General features: G+C 53.5%; 3 protein-coding genes across 3 annotated transcripts; all 3 read right to left on the bottom strand.

Moving 5' to 3' along the window:
* Positions 1-2,455: 2,455 nt before the first annotated feature.
* On the bottom strand, positions 2,456-6,037 carry egt-1-1 (Ergothioneine biosynthesis protein 1; the record flags this gene model as incomplete). Its single annotated transcript, XM_036636415.1, has 13 exons — positions 2,456-2,525; positions 2,595-2,676; positions 2,729-2,985; positions 3,035-3,522; positions 3,569-3,644; positions 3,694-4,387; positions 4,669-4,955; positions 5,006-5,027; positions 5,079-5,092; positions 5,147-5,261; positions 5,319-5,557; positions 5,614-5,732; positions 5,801-6,037. The coding sequence occupies 13 exons, from the start codon at positions 6,035-6,037 to the stop codon at positions 2,456-2,458; spliced, it is 2,700 nt and encodes an 899-aa protein (XP_036497703.1).
* A 3,886-nt stretch (positions 6,038-9,923) lies between these two features.
* CGCS363_v004567 (putative extracellular serine carboxypeptidase) lies at positions 9,924-10,445 on the bottom strand (the record flags this gene model as incomplete). The annotated part of the gene is made up of 1 exon (XM_036636416.1): positions 9,924-10,445. The coding sequence occupies one exon, from the start codon at positions 10,443-10,445 to the stop codon at positions 9,924-9,926; it is 522 nt and encodes a 173-aa protein (XP_036497123.1).
* Positions 10,446-13,105: 2,660 nt separating this feature from the next.
* Positions 13,106-15,478, bottom strand: CGCS363_v004568 (putative transcriptional regulatory protein; the record flags this gene model as incomplete). The annotated part of the gene is made up of 1 exon (XM_036636417.1): positions 13,106-15,478. The coding sequence occupies one exon, from the start codon at positions 15,476-15,478 to the stop codon at positions 13,106-13,108; it is 2,373 nt and encodes a 790-aa protein (XP_036497708.1).
* Between the last annotated feature and the right edge of the window lie 6,948 nt (positions 15,479-22,426).

The raw sequence follows: 22,426 nt of genomic DNA on the forward strand, positions 1-22,426 counted from the left end.
AATGTTATACGAAGTGGATGGTCTGTGAAAAGGTACTTGAGGAGTACATGTCGCTGTAGAAAGATACCTCGCTTACTGCTCAACTCCCACCCCTCCCAAGTGGGCAGAATATGCAGCAGTTCATCGGCAGGACCTGCCCACCCACACACCCGTTCTGAAAGAATGAAAACATCACATTTTGTTCAAACGGCATTCTCGCCGAACTTGACCCACGTTTACCACGTACGTAGGAGCTGTCCTGCATGTAATATCCAACCCTCAACCCGCGAAAGTTTTCCCGCGCTGCTGCCCCTGACACGCATCCTCCATCTCCTTGCGTCCCAGGATCCGGCCGAACACGAGAAAACGGAACATGCTTACACGTGTATATGTGTCTGATGCGGAACTCGGCGGGAAACAGCCAGTTTCTTTGCTTTTTCCCTCGGGCATGGTCGCGCGAACACCACCCCCTCTCCCCTCATTTTGAGGCCGTAAAACCCCACATTTTGGGCGCGGGAACCCCCACGAGCGAAAGGGGGTTTGACGTCACGGTCACCGGGTCACATGTATGTAAGACGCCCGCCGCGCCCCCCGTGTGCTACCTTGCTGCTTGCTGCGCGGCGTGAGAGTGAGGGGTTTCGTAGGCATCGTGAGGTCTGTCTGTTTGACCCTGGACGCCGGGCAAGGGAGGAGTTGGCCGAGGGGGAAGGCGTTAGGGGATTTGTCGGGATGCCGTTTTGGGAAGGACGTGTTGGACGTGTTAGAGGGGCCTTCGTCACGATGCTTGGCCGGTGAGATGGAATCGTAGTGTTCTTTTTATGGAAGACACGAAGTACAGGGTGATGAAGCTCCCCAGAATCGAGCGCGGATGTCATGCTGTGGGCAACTTCGATGTTTGGCAGAGATTCCCAGTTCTGTCATTAGCAAGTGTTGAATGAGTTTTACACCCTGAAGCAAGATGGCTTAGGGACGCGGCGGTATTCACTGTCTACCCTGGTCGCTGTCCGTGGTGTATTTCTAAGTAGTATTGTAAGCTGTCGAAAGATTGAAGCATATCGTCAAACAACGACTCAGAGCGTGTGTGCCTACTGTCATCACTACACATGGCTTGTCTGGTTTGTGTCGTGTAGGCAGCGACTACACACATGCCGTTTCCCTTGGAATTCTCAATATACGGCACTGGTCGGTTATAATTTATAAAGCGGTCAACGAAGCGGGTTGGAGACGTGAGAGACAGTTGGAATTGCTTAAAAAGGCCCAGAATCCGCAAATCAAGAAAGTCCAACAACAAGATGGAGTTGTAGGACATCCCTCTTTCTAATTGACTTCGGGCTAAACTGTTGTGCGCTAATTGACAAACTGTTGTCTCCAGGCATCGTCAAGGCAATCTGGTCTCGCAAAACGTACCTGGGTGGGACAATCCTTATTCTTCGTTGACCTTGTTGCCTTGCTCTCATTCCAAATTCCCAAAACCGATCCTTCGACCGAACCACGCTACCAAAATGTGTTGTATTCGATCCGATCACCAACGAGACCAGAAAGTAGACATATTCGCAATCACGACATATGCCACTTAATCACAGACAGTGACAGGCCTAATTGTTGCAATCAGGCTTTGGGGGTGGGTTGGATGTTCAATTTAAAGTAGGCCCCCGTTTCCGTGATCAGGATCGCCTACCGCATCCGGGTATTTGAAAACCTATAAGATCAACATCTGAAACAGAAGGAATCTCTAGCAAATACGGGTCAATTCTGGATTTTGATCTTCCACCTCCTTTGACCTCATGACCAGCAAGATGTAGCTGATGAATCAGGACAAGAGCGCAGTTCCCGCTGGAGCCCGGCTGTAGAATCGAGAAAATCCCTTAGTCGTCGCCCGTATTTATCACTTATTCATCCCGAATGATGTTTTGGCACTGTTTGGGGAAATTTGGCGATTAGCTGGTTGTCTGGAGATTATTATAGCGCAACGTGACATGAAGAATGTCGTTATTCTGATATTGCATGAACTTGGACAAAATAGATTGCAGCGTAGGGCGAGACTCCTTCTAAGTGATGAAAAATACTTCAATTTATACGAATTTTTCATGGTTGAATGTTAACGAATGTTGAATTGAGCTGGCCTCGTGGCACCTGAGGCAATGACTGCACTGAGGCAATGATAGAAAGTATGTCTGACGTATGCTCCCCATTTTTACATACGCCCCTGGTTCCATGACATGAATGGTAGCGAAAGCCTTTTGGTAAAATACAGAGGTCGAAGAGATTCCAGACTGTGACCCCGCTAACGCCATGCTGTAGCGATCATAAGTGACATGAATTCCAGCTTTTTGCAGAGAGTGAAGGGAATGAGGGCGAAGTTGAGTCGGCCTCACTGTAGCCCACTGTTGAATCGACTGGCTACACCACGCAAATGATTAAAGATTGTACTATTACAACATCCAGGAATGAATGAAAGACTGTGGGGTCCAGGCGGTTATTTGATGTCCCTCACAATACGAGCACCGGCCCAGGCGTAGGGGTAGTTGCGCTGGTACCAGTTGACACTAGATGATGTCAGTTGCCGCTCATCAAGCCGGGATATGATATCGATATTGGCGCGAAGGAAGACTTACAAGGATCGGCGTCCAGCGATGATCGGGTGAGTAGCCCAAGAGCCACCGAGGACGATGTTGTGCTTGCCATCGAAAAAGTCGGCTGTGCGTCGCTTTAGCATCAATACAGTATTCTCTTAATGATTAAAACTTACCAGTGTACTGGGGATACAAAGGCATGGGCTCAAAGCCTTCATGCCGAGCAAGGGGCGTGCTGGTCCACTCCCAGACGCCACCGAGCTCGCCTTGTCCCGCGAGACGACCGCCATTGGCTGTCACGGGGACGGGATGCCAATGTTGGAAGCCAACATTGGCGCCGTCGAGGTCCATGAAGAGCTCAGAGCGAGCCTTCTCGGCCTCGAGAGAGGCAAGCTTTGGGGGTGTCTCCTCAACACCGTCGTTGGAGAGATGTCTGTCGCTTGTCAGCACCCCTATTCACTCGAGTCATATGCTAGGCTCACCCGTTGACTGCCGGAACCGTTCGTCCGAGAGTGCGCTCAGCTTCCATCTTCTTCAGGTTGTGGACGTATGTGTAAATGCTTCGGGCCTCCTCGAAGCTTGGCATACGACCGCCCATCCATGCGGCGCAACCGGACAGCTCATCGTAAGATGCGAACATGGGCCAGTCCAGAGCATACTTGAGCGGCACAAGACCGTAGACTGTGCGAACAGCCATGCCCTCGAGGAACGAATCGGGGAGAGAAACGTTTCTGTGACCGTTGACGCCATTCTTCGCACCGTTTGTGTTCCCATTGACGTGACCATTTGTGTGTCCGTTTGCATGCCCGTTGGCGTGTCCATTGGTGTGACCGTTAGAGTGTCCATTGTAGTGGCCGTTGCCGAAGCCGTTCGTGTGACCGTTCGTCTCGGTGTCGGACTCCGACGCGTGAACATCAGCCCAAGAAGCGGGAACCTGCTCGATGTGGTTCTCGAACATGTATTGTGCGTACTTCTTGTGTCAGCGCAGAATTGCTGCATCAAATCGGAAAACTCACCTCCTCATTAGTGATCGGCCGACCCTTGGCCTGGAATGAGTGAACATCGACTCTTCTGGACGGTTTCTCATTGTCCCTAGTCTCTGTGAGCTATGCTTTTGAAGCCGCAGTTTCCATGTACTTACCACCCAAAGTAGCCGTTGATGCCGGCATCAAGTGCAGGCTCGTCCATGCCGACCTTGATGGACTGAGCGGGAACATCGTGCCATTCGTTAGCAACACGTGCCTGGTGAGCCTTCTGGGCTAGGCGCTTGAAGTCCGGACGCTCGACATCAGGCGGCGGAAGAGTCTTGTCGCTTTGGATCATCATGTAGAGGAGAGTCTCCATGTGCATGATCTCGTGCTCAAAGCCGACCCAAATGCCTTGTGCAATTGGCCTGGGAATATTATTGATACCGTCTTTGTAAAGACTTCGGAGTCTCGAGCGCACGCTCCGCTGGTACTCGATGATCTCTTCGACAGCAGGCCATTCGTCCGGAATCTCGGAGTGAGAGTGGCACTTCTCGGGGTTGTCGACATCGGGGTCAATGCCTCGCTCAAACATTGGCTGGAAATGCGCCGGCTCAGTGGCTGGTTTCTTGGTTGTCTTTGTCAATTGGATATCCAAGAAGCCGGGGATATGACCGAGGTAGAAGATGCAGGCGTTCCGAAGTTTGATTGGCTTATCCAGCAACTCTTCTCTGGGAAGCATGCTCTGCGTAACGGCGTCCCAGGCCGTCCATAACGCCTCCCAGTCGTTCAACGAAGGACAGGGAGACGATGCATAGAGATCGGGGAGCAGGCTGAAAGGCATCTTTCTCTTCGAGATCATGTGTAATCCTACTTGACTGTCAGCTCGCCAAACAATATTCTGGATAGCACCGCATTCTTGTAAGTGTTGCAATTACAACAGTAGGATTCCCGAGTCCGTCATATGACGATGTCGGAGCCAGTCGCGTCCAATATCTTACGATCCGGGGAATGCACATCCACCTTTTGGGCAATTGGCTCCACGTTGCCGGCAGACGTGGGGGAGGCTTATGGGGTGCATGATGCTGCGTAAGGGGTGGCAACCAAAAATCCCGAGTTCCTGATGTTGTACACAGAAATGATCCACTCACCATGCTCATCGCCCTTGGTCCAACGGCCGGTCTCTACCAGACCTGCCATGCTCCAAAGGTTTTCGGCTCCACGTTGGGAGTACTTCAGGCTCTGCTCGACCTGGATTCGCTCATGCTGCCTGATTAAGGTACCCAAAACGTATGTGTCTCGGACTGGAGAGAAGAAAGCCTGATGGCGGCCACCCTCGTCGTCGTAGACATACTCTCCAATGACCTCCCAATCTTTGAGCTTGAAAGCTTCTTGGCCGAGAATCTCGTTCGCATTGGTAAGTCCATTGAGGATGAACCTGAGATTTATTAGATAAAAGCATATAACTGGCTTTAGCTTGTAACCTACTCGTGAGTGATCCCATATTTGTCTTTAGTTGCAAATGTCAGCAATATCCTACCACTTGATCAGGAGCAAATACCATTGTAGGCGTGACTGTAAAACGTTAGCTTTTGGTACTGTATTAGTGAAGGGACACTGAAAACATACTAGACCTTCGCTGGATCGCCGCATCCGTCCAAACCAATAAGCATCTTGTCTGACGGCGCGAGGACATCGCTGAAATGCTTCAGAAACCCAGCTGCGTCGTAGCGCTCGAAGTTGCCTGAAAGCCAATGTCAGTATGAGTCGAAGCCTAACAGCTCCTTTGAGAAGTGCCCACCGATACTAGATCCAAGGCTTACGATGCACTTGGGGCGGGCCAAGTTGAAGGGCTTTTTCAACCACTCTCGACCATCATCGTAGGTACCCAGCAGTCCGTGGCATTGAACGTGTCGAAACTCCGGCAATTGCGCCAAGGTGCGCTCCAACTCTTCGCGTGAGAGGTCCAGGGCGTAATAGTCAATCTTCTTCCCGGCATCCTCGAAAGCCTGCAACAGAATCCCAATTTTGCGAAGATTGCTTGAATTTTGGTCAGAATCATCCCAGAGTCACCATTCAGCAAGGGAACCACAGACCCACTCCCCAACTCAATGACCATGGACTCCGGCGATATGTTCTGCGCAATCTCTCTCGAGGAACGGTTCAGAACTTCAATCTCATTGTTGGTGAGGTAATATTCTTCGAGATATGTGATCTAGAGAAATTGTTAGTGCCGATCACGCAAGACGTGGCTGAGCCGATGAGTGGTCTAAAAGCACGCACATCTTCGAACAACTGCAGGCCCCGTTCGTTGTAGAGGAGCAAGGTTGGGAGCCTCCGGGGTCCGTTTGTGGGGTTCCACATGGAGAGGATGTCGTCTTTCAAGTTTGTTTCAACCGCAACTCGTCGAACATCAATGATGTCAACGCCATGCTTGCCGACTGACTTAACTGCCTTCTGCTTAGCCGCCTTGGGGCCAGCGTACGGGAGGCTGTCCTGAGAGACAGCAATTGAACCCATCGTGACAGGAATTCAGTGTGTAAAAAGCCAAGCGCTGAGAGTTTGAATCCAGACCAGGTACAACAGAGCGGAACAAAGGTAGATGTTATATGAAGGACGTTGAAGGTAGCATGTGCAAAGCAGTACGGGCTTGGGACGAGAAGAACGGACGGGTACCTAGAGCTTATAGCCTCCACGACAAAGGTACCTGGGTCTCCCAGGCCGGCGGAGGCGCCGGCAAGCGGACGGCGATACGCGTTGGTGTTGCCATGCTAGCAATAGGGTAGGTCCGAGACGTGTACCAGGTGTTCTTTGTGGATGCGGACATGGAAGTGGTGACTCGGCGGACCGTAGGCCTCTTGGGCCTGCCATTCTGGTCTACAGTGTAGCGAGTTGATGGAGCAGAGATGCATTTCGGGGATATTGGCGACCAGATGGAGCAGGTGTACGACGAGGGTACGGGGCAGCTGAGATCGGATTGAGTGAAACAAACACCGGGCGAGAGCTGTGTTCGGAAGTACACTCGAGGTAGCCCGGTTCCGTGTGCTTGTACCAAACGATACAATTCTCTTTTGTCATAACGTGCAGATAGAGAGAGGAGTGTGACAGCCTCATCCCGGACAGAGAGTGGGAGAAGTTCGCAGTCGAACAAATCAGCGGACGTCATCTGAGGCGTATCCCACGCCCCACCATGGGGCGGCCACACTAAGACTGCTGGAGCTCGACGCGGATCACCGGATTCGACATGGCTGTCATGTACCTGGAATGTTGGAAACGGCCGTCACCACGCCCTTTTGAGCGGGAAAATGGCATTTTCATTCAAGGTCTTTGAGCATCGTGTTGGTCCAAGGTTTAAGTGGCTAGAGGGAAGGGTGTGCATGATCCTTGCAAGGCTCGTAGTTGACTGGAGCCAGGTGTGTCAGGTTGCCAGGATGACTGAAATTGAATAAAACCAGTAACCCGCACCAGCAAAACAATGGGATTCAACGAGAGTTTTCAGAGTTTTCCATCTCGTGAAGACGTAGGGAGGTGTGGCGTTCAGACCGTCTCGATGCGCTAGGTTCCGTGTTTGGCGGGTTGAGGCTCGTCGAATCTTCTTCATGGTCATAGTTTCGTCGTGTTCGGTCAACGCAGCTCACAGGGCGGGCGTTAGGAAAGCTGACTGCAGACTGTGCAGTGCAGAGTTAGGCTGGTTTCCCAGCTAAGATGCCGCGCCATCAGCTGCTCATAGCTCCCACGCAGCTCCTCTTGGAGAGCTCCATCAACCGGTCAGCTCGCCTATGATTGAGGGTGTGAATAGTGTCGCAGCAGTACTTTTGGCTGGTCTGGGCTTCCAGATCGGCCAACAGCGTGCAACCCCGGCCCAAATTAGCTGCATGTCTCCCTGAACCTTGCGGGGGTGAGGCCCAGCAATAAGGAGGGGCACCGAGAGGTTCCCGACATTTCAACGACGTGTCGTGAGAAACCTCAGCCCACCCAGATGACCAATCCTTCCGACATGACGGGTCCTTGTGCGTGTGGGTGAGAGGATATCGACGTCATGCTTCTCTGCGCCGGGCATCAGAGCACACTGCTGGAGAAGAAGGAAAAAAAGGTGTCCAAGTTCCAGTACCCGTGGCACTTGTGGCACAGCCTCTGGGCAATGGACACAGATTCCAAAGCCGGGGCGGGGTACATCCAGGCACCGTCCCAATTGAGTTACCACAGGTCGTGTCGATCGGTAAAAAGACCCGTTACACGGGACAGTCATGACGAGACTGTAGGGCGGCAGTCAGGGCGTCGAGCGGCAGCAGCAGCAGCAGCAGCAGGTCCAGCAAAGCGCGATTTATGCGTGACAATGTCGGGTGCGGGGAAGTTCTCGCACCAGGTGGTGGTTGTTGCCTTGCAGCTTCTTTTTTCGTCGTCTTGAACCCTGCCATACTTTTGTGGTCGAAACATGCCACGGAGGATTTTTTGCATTGCCGTATTTTCCGACGATTTGCTGGCCTGGATGGACCTTTGCGGGTGCGCGTGGTCTGAGAAAGTCGGCTTTGCAACGATTGAGCATCTCCGAGCGGTCCTTTGTCAGCTTTCGGCAGGTGGTTTGCTGCTGTGCCGCTAGTGGCCGTATGATGAGAGGATGAAGGAAGAAGCAAGGTGGCCGCGCCCTGGCTGCAGACCGTGAAGCCGGACGGAAGACCCGGTTGGTGGCTGTCATTCTGACGGGAGAGTGACTGCGTGGGGCCGGTGTTTTCGGTGAAGCTCGGTCAGGCCTTAAGGTGACGCGGTTGGCAGGCATCGACGTCGATGCTCGCGTGACAGCCAAATTTTGGCGCAGGGCAATCTCCCATCTCCAGTTCGGGCGACCTGATCAATCACTTGTTCCTTGCATAAGGCCACAGACGGGATGGTTTCCGTCGCGTTGGGAGCGGCCATCCATCCCAAGCGTGGAGGCGAGCTTGATGTCCCCTCCCGCGCCTGATAAGCTTATCAGTTGTCTCTGGAGATCATCCGGCCGGTTGAAATGCTGCAGGGTCTCCGTAGCCTGTGGTCTGTAATCGGAGCCGGGCGGAGATAGATAAGACATCTCCTGCCATATCTGGAGCTTTTGAGGCTGGAAAATCATTCTCACGACATTTCTCCTCGGCGTCTCGTTCTCGTTCTCGCGGCCAGCGGGGATGACGAACTTTCGGTCGGTCCGTCCAGCTAGAACCAAGCTAGGATTGCCGGAGTGACTCATTGGCGGTTTGAAGCACATAGAGTTCCGATATTGTTGATAATCAAAGGTGGAGATGGTGGAGGTCGACGTCGTCGATTTGCATCCGAGCCGGAGAAGGATCAGCATGGCAGTGATGAAGTTGACAAACAACATGTGTCTGGCAAAGGTGACAACAGAGTGCAAGAACGGAAGGACACATTGAGCGGGGCGCAATGGTCAGAAGGAAGGAAGGAAGGAAGGAAGAAGGGGCAATAACCGACGTTCGCACTTCCCTCAGGCTTCCGCTCTGCAGGATGAGACCCTGGCTCTACGTCTTCCCCTCGGATTTACATTGGCGTAACATAAAACCGACCATATCGGCCTCCCAAGAGAAGAGGAAATCCCATCTTTCAACGGTGAAAGCACAGCCCTTCACCACCATGAGAGCAGCGTAGGCTCGACGAATCCCAAATGTGCCGCAAGCCCTTCGGCAGAAATCAACAGCAGTTGTGCTGTGGGAACATCTCGGACGTTGGCCTGCGTCTATCTGTCTTATTTTTTGAACCATGCCCTAATGTGTGCAGACAAGACCAAGCTCCAGTCTATGAATGCTTGGGCCTCCACTCACTGAGCCATTTCTACATAATCTTCAACTGCTTCTTCGTTACAACCGCCAATGCCTCGACCACGTCCTCATTCACATGGATAAGGTCTAGGTCCGGAATGTGGCCTCCGCGAGCAACCATCATTCGAGGCACCTCCTCCGTACTGTTTCAAGGGCCGCCGGGCCGGTACGCTGAGCTCGTCGTTGCCGAGTTCCGGATATCGAATTCACCATCGACGAACATGACCTTCTCGAACGGCGCATCCCAACCTCCCTTAGTCCATTTGTTGAAATCGTCTGCAGTGGCGCCTCGGGATATGGCTGGTCTGAAGCCGTTGACCTCCGGGGAAGCAGTCGTCGCAATGGCGCTTATAACGCTCCGACGTAAGATGCGAAGAGACGATGTTGTTGCCGTCAGACTGGGCGGGCCGATGTGCCACCAACCAAACTCGTTGCATAGCTGCCACGTCCAACTACGAGCGGTCCTGAGATTTGTTGGGCTGGATGGAAATTCAGTTTTCTTGTCGTGCTCCCAGTCGCATGGGGTATTGGTGCAGAAGTCTTTTCAGCAGCGCTGTGTCAAATTCGCGAACATATTCCACGCAACATCTAGGACAACATCAGCCTCATTTAGACCCTTGTTGAGCGTCCCGTTCGTTATTGATCCTCTTCTCCATATGATTGCAGAATTCCCAGACGTAAGAGAAGCTGCCTGACAGTATCTTTGTCAGCGTGGATGCGAAATCGACATCGTTGAGCAATGCCACGTCAAACTCCTTCTTCATCGCAGCGATCTCCTGCCTGTCACCCTTTGATAGAATGGAGTCAACTTTTTTGATGACTAGTTTCACACCTGCAGAGCAGTTCCGTGGCATGGTCTGCTCGATGGGAGTCCAAAACTGCCAAAAGTCTTCGATGATGTGGATGACGACAGAGGAAGCATGGTGGGCAGTAAACACCCCCGGCGTGATCACAGATTGCCATGCCGCGAGGGCGCCCGCGTAGCTCCCGCCGATCAACACCCAGGGAGACTTGTCAGCGTTGGCACCCTCGCAGTTGTCGAAACCGAACTTCACCGTCTGAGCAAAGCGCTTGTTGTCTTGAAGCGATTGAGGAACGGTGTGGTACTGCAGGGTCTCTGCAGTCATCGTCTTGAAGGGCTGGGACTTTCCATAATACCGATCTGCACGGCTGGTTGTCAGGACAGACGCTTCACTAAGCATAAACCACCACCTAGTGGAAGACATCTACGTTCAAAAAGGACGACCGCTCCTTATAACTTTTCAGCGTACAAATACGCGAGACTTTGATTGCTCAAGTGCCATGCATATTCCTCGGCATCTGCCTCACCGACGTTCACCATGAAGATGGGATACCCCGGGCCCCCCAAAAGTTTGTATTGTGCCAGCACCGCTGTTCAAAACAACCCTTCGTGGGGTCGTTATGGTCGATTAGCTGTGTGAAGGTGGCGAGAGTGGCATCCTCCTGCGAACTATTGTAGGCCCTGAGACTTTGCTGGTTGTACCTGAGATCAAGCTCTTGGAGCGAAAAAGTGACAGACGCAGCATTGCTTGCCACTGCTGCGATGGTAAACAGTGATACCCTCATCAAATTAAGTTACTGAAGACATATTAACCGTCTTGAGGCCCAAAAGAAAGCTGGCGATAACGGTCGTAACGAAGCGTGACCTTTGCCACGAGAATCTCGGTCAAAATACAAGAGGCACAGCACATCTATCAACACACTAACGACCCGTTGGCTTGCGTGAAAGCCCCAACTCAAAGTAAGCCTCAATCATGCAGCTCAGCAGACAGAAACCCGGTTGGCCCAGCCAGCCAAGTCACCACCAAAGGTTCAGATAGACAAGACGAACTGGCCCGGCATGACATCCATAACGTACTCAGTTTACCCCATCATACCTCTCGACTTCACACGCAGGTCTTGCAGGCCCAAAGCTTAGGACGTCGCAGAATTAGAGAAGCGGTAAAGAGGGTCAGTTGAGCTCTACCGTGGCGCAAATATACACAAGGTGGAACCTTCGTCTAGTCAGAAGTCAGTCAACCGCTTCAACGCAGCAAGACAAGTCTAAGTCTGCATAACCCAGGTTCATAGTGACCTAGACCACCTGGAGGGGAAGGCTGCCACTGCCACCGTTCAACTGGCCCTGCCAGGCACAACTCGGTCTTCACCCCCTGAGTTTAGGAGTCCGTAATATCAACATCAGTGAAACCTAGTGATGAACTTCTGCTCCTTGGAGGCTGGAAGGGGGCACGTCTTCGTCTCTGGACAGCGGCAGCGACCGCACCACGAGGATCCAATCGGCCCAGACAGGATCCATGGATACTTCAACTACTCGGAATTTACTCCCAGATCTCGATAGTAAACCGCACTGCTCTGGACAACACCAAACCAAAACATGTACTCTATATATGAATTGAAAAGTTCTCGGCCCAATCAAACTCTGAACAACCCATCTTGAGCAAAACGTCAGAGTGGCTGAAAGACTGATCTCAAAGGGCTCGCCCAAGTTAGTTCTTTTGCCAGGGTGCCCTCCATACTGTTTATACGAGCATCTAGATCGGGTAAACGCTGATTCCACTCGCAGCCGTTCTCTCCTCTCAGCCCCGGGCATTCACTTCTGGCGCCTCAAGTTACACAAGTTTGCCCGCTGACGCCTTTACGTACCCTTTTTCAAAACACCACAAGGCGTTCTTGTCATTTCTACTCGTTTCTTGTTCATAAACTCTATCTCTCGCATTGTTTTCTTTTCTCACTCCAGCTGACATGTATTCACCTCCCTTGCTCCTAAGCAGCTTGGTAGCCCACACCTCGCTGCCCTAGATCCGACGTCCGGCCGATGCGCTCCCTCGAGTCCGATGTAACTTAGAATGCCATAGAATCACGCAATAGGTGTGATATTCAGTTGATCGTTTAGTATTTGAAGAGTAGTTGCCCTTTCTGGACAAATCGGGATATAAAAATCAGCATCGCAGACTTGGCCCAATGGATAGCCGCCCCTAGTAAGGTCTCGGAAGTCTCCCCGAGACATTGACACACACTCACACACCCTACATTCCACATTGTCCGGGGTGGCTGACGGCCGACGAGCGAGCGTGGAAAAAATCTCTCCCGGTCTCCCCGAGAGACGGACGGATGCTCCCTTACCTCCCCATGATCCAGACGCGTACCAGGTAACTGGAAAACGCATTCCCACGCCCATTTTTTCGAATGAGACTGCGCATTCCATTACAGTTTTCGCTCATGGCAGACTGGGGCAACACGCACTCGCGCGCACGCGGGCCTCACGCGGGCCTTGCCGTTGCAGCACATGGGGACTGCGTGATGGCCAATTCCTCGTCTAGCCTTGTGTAACCAGCACCTGACGAACCGCATGGGGGTGATGACAGCATTGGGACTTCAAGTCATCGCGCATAGAAAAGATGGATAGTACGTCTGGACATTGTAAGGTCAATTTTTTTCAAGGACCCCAAAGGAAGGGAGATTTCCGAGATCGGTCGTCAAACGGTCAATGGCCAAGAGACCTGGCCGGATCTCCCAAGAGGGAAAGAACCCTCCTTCGGCGGTCTCGTACGGAATTAGACGCCAGGCCAATGGCTTCCCAGAGAAAACCTTCCCGGGTGTAAATAACAAACAGGGAGTCGGTCGTAGCTTCGTACCCGATAAGAAAAAAGGAAATAAAAAGCAATCATGGTAACATGAGTAACCGCCCAAACGTCATAGCCGATGATCCTTTGCTGACCCCTTTCACCCCTTGAGAACGAACTGCTTCTTCAATCACCAAACGCCCTCAGGTATAGCTCTCACTGAACTGAGGCAGGGGATTGCCTCCAGCCACCTGTGAGAAAAACGCCGGCCCCCAATCCCCGATATTTTGGTCGGCAGCCATCTGCCCAGTAAACTCTTCGAGATCCTCTAGGGCGATTCCAAAACGCTGACCCTGGTGCTGGTTGACATATGACTCGATATTGGCAGCATCCGCGCCGCTGGCGCCTGCGTTCATGGCGGCCTCATTTCTCATGGGCCCGGGTGCTGTTGCGAATGTCTGCGTTGGCGAATGCTGCGGCATGTTGCCACCTGGGTAGCCCTCCTGCCCGACGGGATATTGAGCACTGTTAATGGCCGTAAACGAGGAGGCTGCCTGTCGCGAGTCCCGCCTGCTTTCCAAGCCGCCGCTGGCACTCAGGTGGGAGTACTCGGGTCCCATTGAAGAGCTGCGTTCCAGAGTGCTTGCGCGGGAGCCATCCGAGGCGTCGTACCCGAGAGATCGATCTTCGTCCATAATGATACCATTGCTTGTAATCCTATCGGCCTTGACCCTCCACTCCTCAAGCCCACCGCCTCCCGAGCCTAACCGAATGCTCAGTGTTCCATCGCCGCTCCTTCTACCGTTTCGCTGGGTATAATCCACAAAGACCTTCGTGAAGTATTGATCCATGTCCTTGAAGTACGTCACGTAATTTGAAGCCATGCTGAAATATGGAGCGACCCTCTGCAGTGCGGTGTAGGCGATCCCAGTGTTTCCTGTTTTCGTGAGGTCGGGTATCGCTCCTGAAGCTCGTTCCTGGATCTCTTCGTCGCTGACCATGTGCTTTTCGGTGTCCAGCTGAGGATAGTGGCGCGCGTAAATTCCCACAAACGCCGCCTGCCAAATGGCGAAAATGACAAGAGACGATTGAGGGAGCTTGTCGCGGCATGTCCTGATCAAGTCAATGATCTCCCGCGCAGCTTTGAAAACCTGCTCCGCACTTCGATACCAAAAGTCGTCTGGAACGATGGCGGGATCAAAGACTGGCTCGTCCAAAGGCCCGATTGGCTTCTCGCATTTGATAGCGATGAAGGGGATGTACTCTCGGTGTAGCATGATCCGGCAGAGGGCTCCAAGCATGTGTAAGGACACATACATGCTGTTATCATGTTTCCAAAAATTTGAGCTAGACCAGGTGAACTCTTCTGGTAGATGAGCATAAAAGGCCTCGACCTTGGTATTGAGCTGATAGAAAGTCGAGTCCTTATTCCAAGGGGGATACGCTTCCGTATGGCGGCCACCAGCAAAGCTGTACTTTGTAATATCTCCCCAAAAGTCGGCGAGTTGCACAAAGCGGCTGAGAACGCTGTCGTCGATAGGGCGCTCCATCTCTTGTCCTACCTGTCGGAGGAAGCCGGTGTAGACGGCCCGGCCCAGATCGAACGCGTGTTCGGTACACGGCAGTTGAATCTGCAAGTCGTCGGATCGAACCATGGAAACTCGCTCGGATCCACATGACAGTAACCGGTCGAGGATGAGACAACTGAACATGGTGCGTCGTCGTATCTCCTGGTCTTTCCACGACTCGGACGGCAACTGCGCCGACTTATGTGACCGAGACAAACCCAAAGCCCTCCTTCCACGAAGAGGCTTGTCGCCAAATCCTAGCTTTAAGCCCTGAGCCATGCGAATAGCCACGCCGACATACATCCACGCGGCCAAGCCGCCACTGGGTTGGCTCCATTTGTATAAACCCAGCATCAAGAAGGCCTGAACCCGGACAACTGACGCCGACGTTAGGGCTGATTCAAGTGGTCCCAGAGCCGCCGTGAGAGCATTTGCGAAGTATTCCGACGCTGCTGAAGGATCTGCGCGAGGAAGAGCACCTCGAGATTTTGGGCCTGCAACTTTGTCGTATGTCTGGTGTGCGACGTACTTGACCAACTCGGGTTGGAATCTAGCCGTAAGGGCCAAGATACCTAGGAGAACTAGGTTGACATCCGCAGACGGTTTCTTGATCTCCTTGTCGTGTATGATGCTCTTCAGCGTAGGAAGATGTAGAAACGGGAGCTCGGTTGCAAAGTGCAGCTTGTAGATGTCGAAAAGTTCATGCCAAATCTTGCCCGACAGATATGGCATCGACAACACTTCCTCCGCCTTTGCAGTTCCATCGAGTTGGAAGGTGTCGTCCAGCTTCTTGGCTCGCTTTCGATCAGGGCCTGCCTCCCTCTCCTGCTTCGGTACAGTTGGCGGTTCTGCTCGCTTGGCCGGTAAGGGCGTGGGCTCCGGGAATTCGCATTTGTGACCAGCCTTGATGCAAGTGTCGCAAGGGGCGCCAGAGTTGTCATTGTCGCATTTGATCTTCGACTTCCTACACCTCTGGCAAGCTATGCTAGACCTCATCGGAGGCCGCATACCTCTAGAGGGTCTCTTGCCGCTCGAGGCGCCCGTTAACAGAGGCCTCGGCTCATCGTCGTCAGGCGCGACAGAGGAATGGCTTGACCTGGACCCGGCCAAAGGTTGCCGATCCGGAGGGTCTCCTACGGCGGGGGGGACGGCTGACCCCTCCGATGGCGAAAACGTTTCCTGGAATCTCCTCTTCGGCGTGGTCTGGGTGGAAGAGACAGTCCGGGCGTCATCAGCGTTTTCGGGTGAGAGAATAGACTCGATGCGATAAATGGCGGAAATCGTGACGGTTCGGGCCTGTTATAGACCCGCGAAGCCGGTAAGGGTGGCGGACGATGGGAGAAGAGGACCGGATAAAATGAGTCGGTGTACCAGGTACCACTGTCCCCTCCTGGTAAACCCACGCAGATCCAGGGTGACTGTGCTCGTGACAGAGTGACTTGAAGGGAAGGATGGCAGGAGATGAAGAGTCGGACGACCAAGACCAAGATCTGTCGTGATGAGCTAAATAAGGCACCCCTCGAGTGTCACGGGCGCGCAGGGAGTGGCTGTCGACGACTTGCAACCTACGGGTATTTGCTTCGGGTAACACACAAGAACCTGCAGCAAGCCGGGGAGCTGTTGGTCGGCGATAAGTAGATTGATAGAGCAAGGGCTGTCAGCACCCATAGACGGTCGGGAGTAGCTACAGCTAGTATCCAAGAAAGTGCCGTCGTACGTCTCCTAAGCTGGGTAGTGAGCAGGTGACGAGATAGGTAGCTGAGGCTGGTGGTTGCTCGGATGAGAGATGAGGTAACGAAGCGGTTTCTGCTTGTGGTGCAGAGCGGTCTGAGTAGATGTGTTAGGATTGCGTCTCGTAGAACAGACGCTGACGAAGACGATTGGGAAACAGGCGCGCGCAAAAATAGGCGGAAGGATGCAATTCGTAAGGAATCAGGGAAGCAGGATTGCGAATTTAATCGGGGGTGGAAGGCCGGGACGAGCAATAAGCAATGAGAGGTGGTCAAAAGCTCGCGTTCCCACGGCGGCAGACAGGGAGGGTACAGCCCAATGAACCGGTGGAAATGTTGAACGGCGGCTTTGGCAGTGCTGTCGACTCAATTTGACTGTGTGCCGGGCGGCACCTACACAATGTTGGTCCGCCTCTCCCTTGCTTGTTGTCTCTCTCGGTATATTTGGCTTTGTTTCTCTGCCCCTCCCCGTCATGTGCTGTTCGCTAGCATTGCCTGGATCGACAATGTCTGAAATAAGGCTGGATGCCTCGACGCTGCTTCGCCGTTCTCCAGGTCGCCGGTTTTGTTAGGGTAATTCCATCGAGACACAGTTGGAACAGCCCGAGAGCACAGTCGAGTGAGCCGAGCTGCCCACTCTCAAAAGCGGCGCGTCGTGCGGTGCGGGTGCTTGTGGTATATTTCGTAGGTATGCGCCCCCCCTCGACCACTCAGGCCCCATGTCTCTGATCAACCCCACGCGCAGAAGGAATAATGTAGCGGGCACTGGTGGGAGGGGTTGCTGTATATGCACATAGGCAGGCAGCAAGCAGCAGGAGTCTAGGTTGAACGCAAGCAAGGATGCTGGGAAGATATCCGGGTGGTGTCAACCGGAGATGTGACGAGCTTCCCCGTCGACGATGGCATACCAGAGTTGGCACACGAATGTGATGCGTGTGTGTACATCGGTGGCCCTGTTCGACGGTGCACAGAACGAACCTCGCCGAATATCTCGCGTGCATTCGTGTGTGAGAGCAATCATCAGCCCCGCGCGACCAGATATACTCCCCGGCCAAAGCACTCTCTTTGAATTTTGACCAGGGCCACTTGCTTACATCTGGCCGTCATCCGCCGTTGCCTCACTCGCAGGCAGGTACGGGGCTCACACTGCTGGCCCCGACAGGCAAGATCGGCCAGACTTGGGATTCGGCCGGCCGGGCCCCGCTTGATGGATGGCTGGGAACTGCTGTGTGCGATCCTGGCATATCGATCTTTATTCAAACGGTTTTATCAGCGGGAACGGCTGCAGTGGAACACTCGGCGGAGAAGCAAGGCGGTGGAAGCCAGAACATCGTCATTTGGTGGCGATGAGTGCGTCTGAATGCGATGCGGGAGTATCGTGAGACTAACAATTCCAATATTGGCTTGTCTGATATGGTCGCCCCGTCCGACGCCCTCTGAGGCTGCAATCGGTGTTTAGGCGTTTTCTAGACCTCTTCCATGTCGCATATTTTGGCGTCTTGTGGGAGAACCAGAAAGTCTCTGACCATGCAACCAGCGACACAGCGTTTTGTTCGGTCACCCAAGTTGTTCATGCCGAGCGTACCTTATTCCCTCGGCTCGAGCTTTGCGTGTGAAAACACACAATGCTAGTACGCCATCATACCCTGGTCGACCTTGCAGCAAGAACAGGCATGATGCCGCTGATGCTGATGCCTCAGCCCCAACGTTCTTGTAGTTGGGGTCGGTTTGTAGTCGGGTACCGATCAGTCAGCGGTGATTTAGCGCCTAAAGACGCCTCGGGGGGCGTGGCAATGGGTCGCCAACTCAATGTCGGTTCGGATTATGGTTAGGTTATCCGTAAACGAGTGACAGGTCCGGGGCTTGTTACGATAAGATGGAAATGGTGTGCAGAAGTGAACGGAACGTATTCCCTCCCTCAGGCCTTAAGCTATGAAGCCTATGCCGGTCATGGGCCGCGCCGCGTGGAACGCATCCGAAGCATCCATGGCGGCTGGGGCTGACGTTGTGGGTGTGCGGTGGTGCAGCGCGGTACGGTAGGATGCCTGGTGCTTGATGCTGGGGCGACGGTAGTTGTCGACGACGACTGGCCGAACGTATCCATGGAACAGCGAGTCTGTCTTGCTTGGCCCTGCTCTCTCACTTCGGTCCGTGTCCCAGAATGCCCTGGCTCCGGGCTGGGAATCGGCCGATCTCTGGTTACTTGAGGGGTCGATTGGGCTCCTAGCTGCGCTATTCGCAGGTGGGTAGCAAAAAACCAGGATGCGGAAGCAGGGCAGGGGCAGCAATAGCTGGTTGATTTGCAGGGTGGCATCGCCGCGTGAGCATCCAGCGCTTGAGTTGCAAAATTGCAACTGGGTTCCCGGGCTTGATGGCAGGGCTTTTGACAAGTCGGAAAACGACAATGGCGCACCAGTTGGAGTGAAACCGAAAAGAAAGCAATCGGTAGACGCAATTCGGCACACGGTCCCCGGCAGTCCGCGCGAGCAGATTCCAGAGTACGATGATCCAAATTTGCGAGGCATTTGTCGAGAGACGGACTGGTAAAGTTCGCACTCTGCGTGTACATTCGTATCATGTAAGGATTGGGTAGAAATGGACTGGATCAGCCCGCAATGACAAGGTCGAGTGTAAGGGTGAACCCTGGCCAAGCTTCCATGTTTAGCTGGTGGCGGCGGATGTGCCCGCTGAGAAGAGACCAAGCTCCAAACTGTCAGCTCCAGGGCCAGCTCCAGGTCCATCTCTATCCCATCCCCCAGCTCCGTGCCCACTTCCTCCTCATGGCCGTCGATTCAGCGTGTCGGTTCGACGTCGGCAGGATGAATCGTCGAGCTGCGGCTCAATGGTTTAGCCGATACTTGAGCTTTCTCAGATGCTGGGGGCTTGCGGGCATCGTCCGGCGAGAAGTGGACGGATCTTGCTGGATACGGAGCCGGAGGTGGAGGAAGTCTAGGGAGACGTCGATACCGTACGGGGTGTAGGCGAGTCGTCGGTGGCGTGGCTGGACGTCCCTTGTCTCAGTTGGCGGGCAGTGGTCAAATGATGAAGATGACCGTGATGGGCAGCGAAAAGGCCGGGGTCTGTGTGGACGGAATGCGTCGGAGTTGCTGGCGAGCCAATCCGCCTGCTGGAATTGGGGAGCTTGGGAACCTTGGGGGGGGGGGGGGGGGGGGGCCTTGGCGGTCCAGAACAACCATGCTCCTTCTTCTCAGGATGTCTCGCGGGGAGAGACAACGAACGATGGTTACACGAAGCGAAGAGACAGAGAATGCCAACGCCCGCCGCTGACATTGGCGTGGCACTGGTAGGTGGTAGGTGGGTGGGTGGTTGATGGAAAGTGCTTGCGGAGGTTAGCTTTCCCATTCAGTTTTCCATGGCCATCGGACCCGACCTGAATGGAAATATCGATATTTCACCCTTCCTTCCCTCCTTCCTCCCCTCCTCTTCCTTGGCCGCCCAGGCGCCTGCGCTAACCTTCCTTCCTTATGTAAGACAGGAGACCAATGACATTCCAATGGGCAGCTGCGTCCAGCCGGCGGGCACCATGGCTCCTGCACTTGCCCGTGCTCTGCTCAACAAGACGCACTTCAGAGTAAACAGCGTCGAGGTAATTAGACGTCGAAGGCCTAGACTTCTACCCATCATCGTCATTCCTTCCTTCTTTCTAGATCATAGGGATAAACATCGGAGAATGTCATAACCTCCGTTCCGACCTCTGATCTACGTACCGACACCAACACATACTCAGCGAGGGCCAAGAAGCTTGTCTCTGTTCCCGGAAATGTCCGAGCACCATCCAGACACCTTCCTGACGAAGCCTTTGCCCTCCGGCTCGCTCGCTCGGATATCTCCCTCGCATCCCCACGGCGATACGATACTTGAACTCTCATGCCTTATCTCGAAAGACGGCCTGGGTGACTCTGGAAATTGGGCCGCCGTCGGTTATGCAGACTACCCTTCATCATGAGCACGCACCGGATGCAGGTCATCACAAAGGCGGTGGGGATCATCATCGGACGACTCCCGGCTCCGCGACTGTCTCTGCTTCGACCTCACTTCCCCGTCACCGACCTTTAACTGAGGAATACAACACGCAAGTCTGTGAAATGAGGCAAACCTCTGCGTCATGCATCGCCGCCTTTCGTGACCCGACATTGTGGGTTAGGGTGTCTGTCCCCGGGGCAAGCCTCCCCGAGGAACACTGTTATTGACAGGGAGAACCACACTCGAGTCGTTCGGCCCCCAAGTCTCACGACATTTCGTTTTCGTGCCTCGCAGGAATACCACCATTCTGTTTAGCCTACCCTATTGTCTCGCCGCCACTCTGCTTCTCGGGCAGAGCCCAGCCACTATTGTTCATAGGGAAAGACTCGCCTGGTCCCTGCCCTTCCACCATCCACATATCCCATCGCACCCCGAGACACCCCGAATCGAATTCTGGCCTGCCATCTACGCAACGAAAGCCGTCTCGGCCCATGACGACATACAACTTTGCCCCGCAACCTCGACCAACTACAATCACTGCGATCGCGACATGCCGAGGCCGGTTTATCGAAGCACCAAGACATGGCAACAGCCACTGGTTATCATATTGTGGGAATCGCCCAGTCATGGATTCAAACCCAAAGTGCCGGTCTAATGCCAGCAGTAATATCCAACGACATTCCACCCGGGAAACTCTCCTCGAGAACTTCATCGTCGCTGATAACCATCGATCACCATTCGACTTACTTCCCGCAGCTGGTGACTAACATATGTGACGAGTGGTTTATTTCCGACTAACGTCGTCTTCATCCTACAGTTTTCTGCTCGCCACAAGCCGGGAGACATTCTGTTCGGACCGCAACAACGATGCATACTTTTAGCCCAGCCCTCGAAAGCTCATTACGAGAGAACGATTAGTGCCAAGCATTTCCGAATGAGTGGTAAAGGCGCTCTTAAGGTTAAGACATGCGGTGAGCGTTTGTCTGTCTCCTAACCTAGAAAAAGAAAAGCTGTGCTGCAGGGGGCTTCAGACTGCTGATTGCAAAGACTGGCAGCCATCTTCTCATGCAGTTATTCGTTAATGGGCACAAGACGCCCCGAACATATTGCAGCAACCCCAAATATCTCGCCTTTTCCGACAATGCTGGTGTGAATACTGATGGAGCTCGCTAAACTGTCCACATGCCAGAGACAATCCGCTTCGTTACCATCACGGTACACCCAAGTTACGCCCGTATTGCATTGCAATCTATCTGGAGACCAACAAGCAGCATGGCGAAAGGCAAGAGGCATTTTCCCCCAAACCCTGTGCTCGCGTAATTACCGTGAGGGCTGAACCCGAATTCGAAGGAATGCTCCTCATTGGAATCATTCATTGGATGGCACGACCTGAATGCAGTCTCGTAGGCTTGCTTGTTTGGGAGAAATTCTGCTCGAGCAGTAAGACTTTGTACGGCATTTGAGCCCCTTAATTGCTGGGAAAGCGGCTGAATAGCCTGCGATTGTACCGACAGTGTCTCCAGAAGTGAAAGTTGCTGCTCTTGGAGGCTGGAAACAGGTGGCCCTTAAGCTGACTGGCAACACATGCCTGGATGATCGCCAATGCTCGCTCAGCCCAGATTCAGCTTGGCATAGCGTGCCATCAGGATGGACCATTTCACAACCAACGAAGCGAGCTCGCTACGAGCTAGCTTTGACTGCAGCCTCTGGGCAATTCACATAGGCGACGGTTGCCAAAGGTCTTCGCCTGTCTCCTGGTGCAATTTGATGTCATCTCTCCAACTTCCAGACGCTTTCAAAACCCTGCTCAGGTTTCCTCGATTGGAACCTCCTACGGCGTTATCCAGGGCAAAGCAGAGAGTTCGGAATCGCGTTGTCCAGCCGTGCTCTTGTTGCTTTCATCTGGGCACCCAAGTTTGAGCCATGTCTGCGTTTAAACATTAGAATGTTCCCGGGACAGGGCAATGGGCATGGGTGCATAAGAAGCGAAATGCAGCTCCGCCCGACATCCGACCGCCGACCGGACTTGCACATTGCCAACATCTTGAGTTGAGAGAATTCCATACCCATCCCTCGCAAACCATCCACTTTAACGGAAGTGGGAACAAAAGTCGATACGCCAGGCGATAATCACCATAACAGGATCGTTTCTCGATCTGATCACCGCCGCCAAGCATTTGCGTCTGAGCAGTCGACCTTTGAGACTTGATCTGAGAACTATACGGGTTTGCTTGGCATCACA

This window comes from Colletotrichum siamense (assembly GCF_013390195.1).
Source record: "Colletotrichum siamense strain Cg363 chromosome Unknown KSG_Cg363_contig03, whole genome shotgun sequence".
Classification (NCBI taxonomy): Eukaryota; Fungi; Ascomycota; class Sordariomycetes; order Glomerellales; family Glomerellaceae; genus Colletotrichum; species Colletotrichum siamense.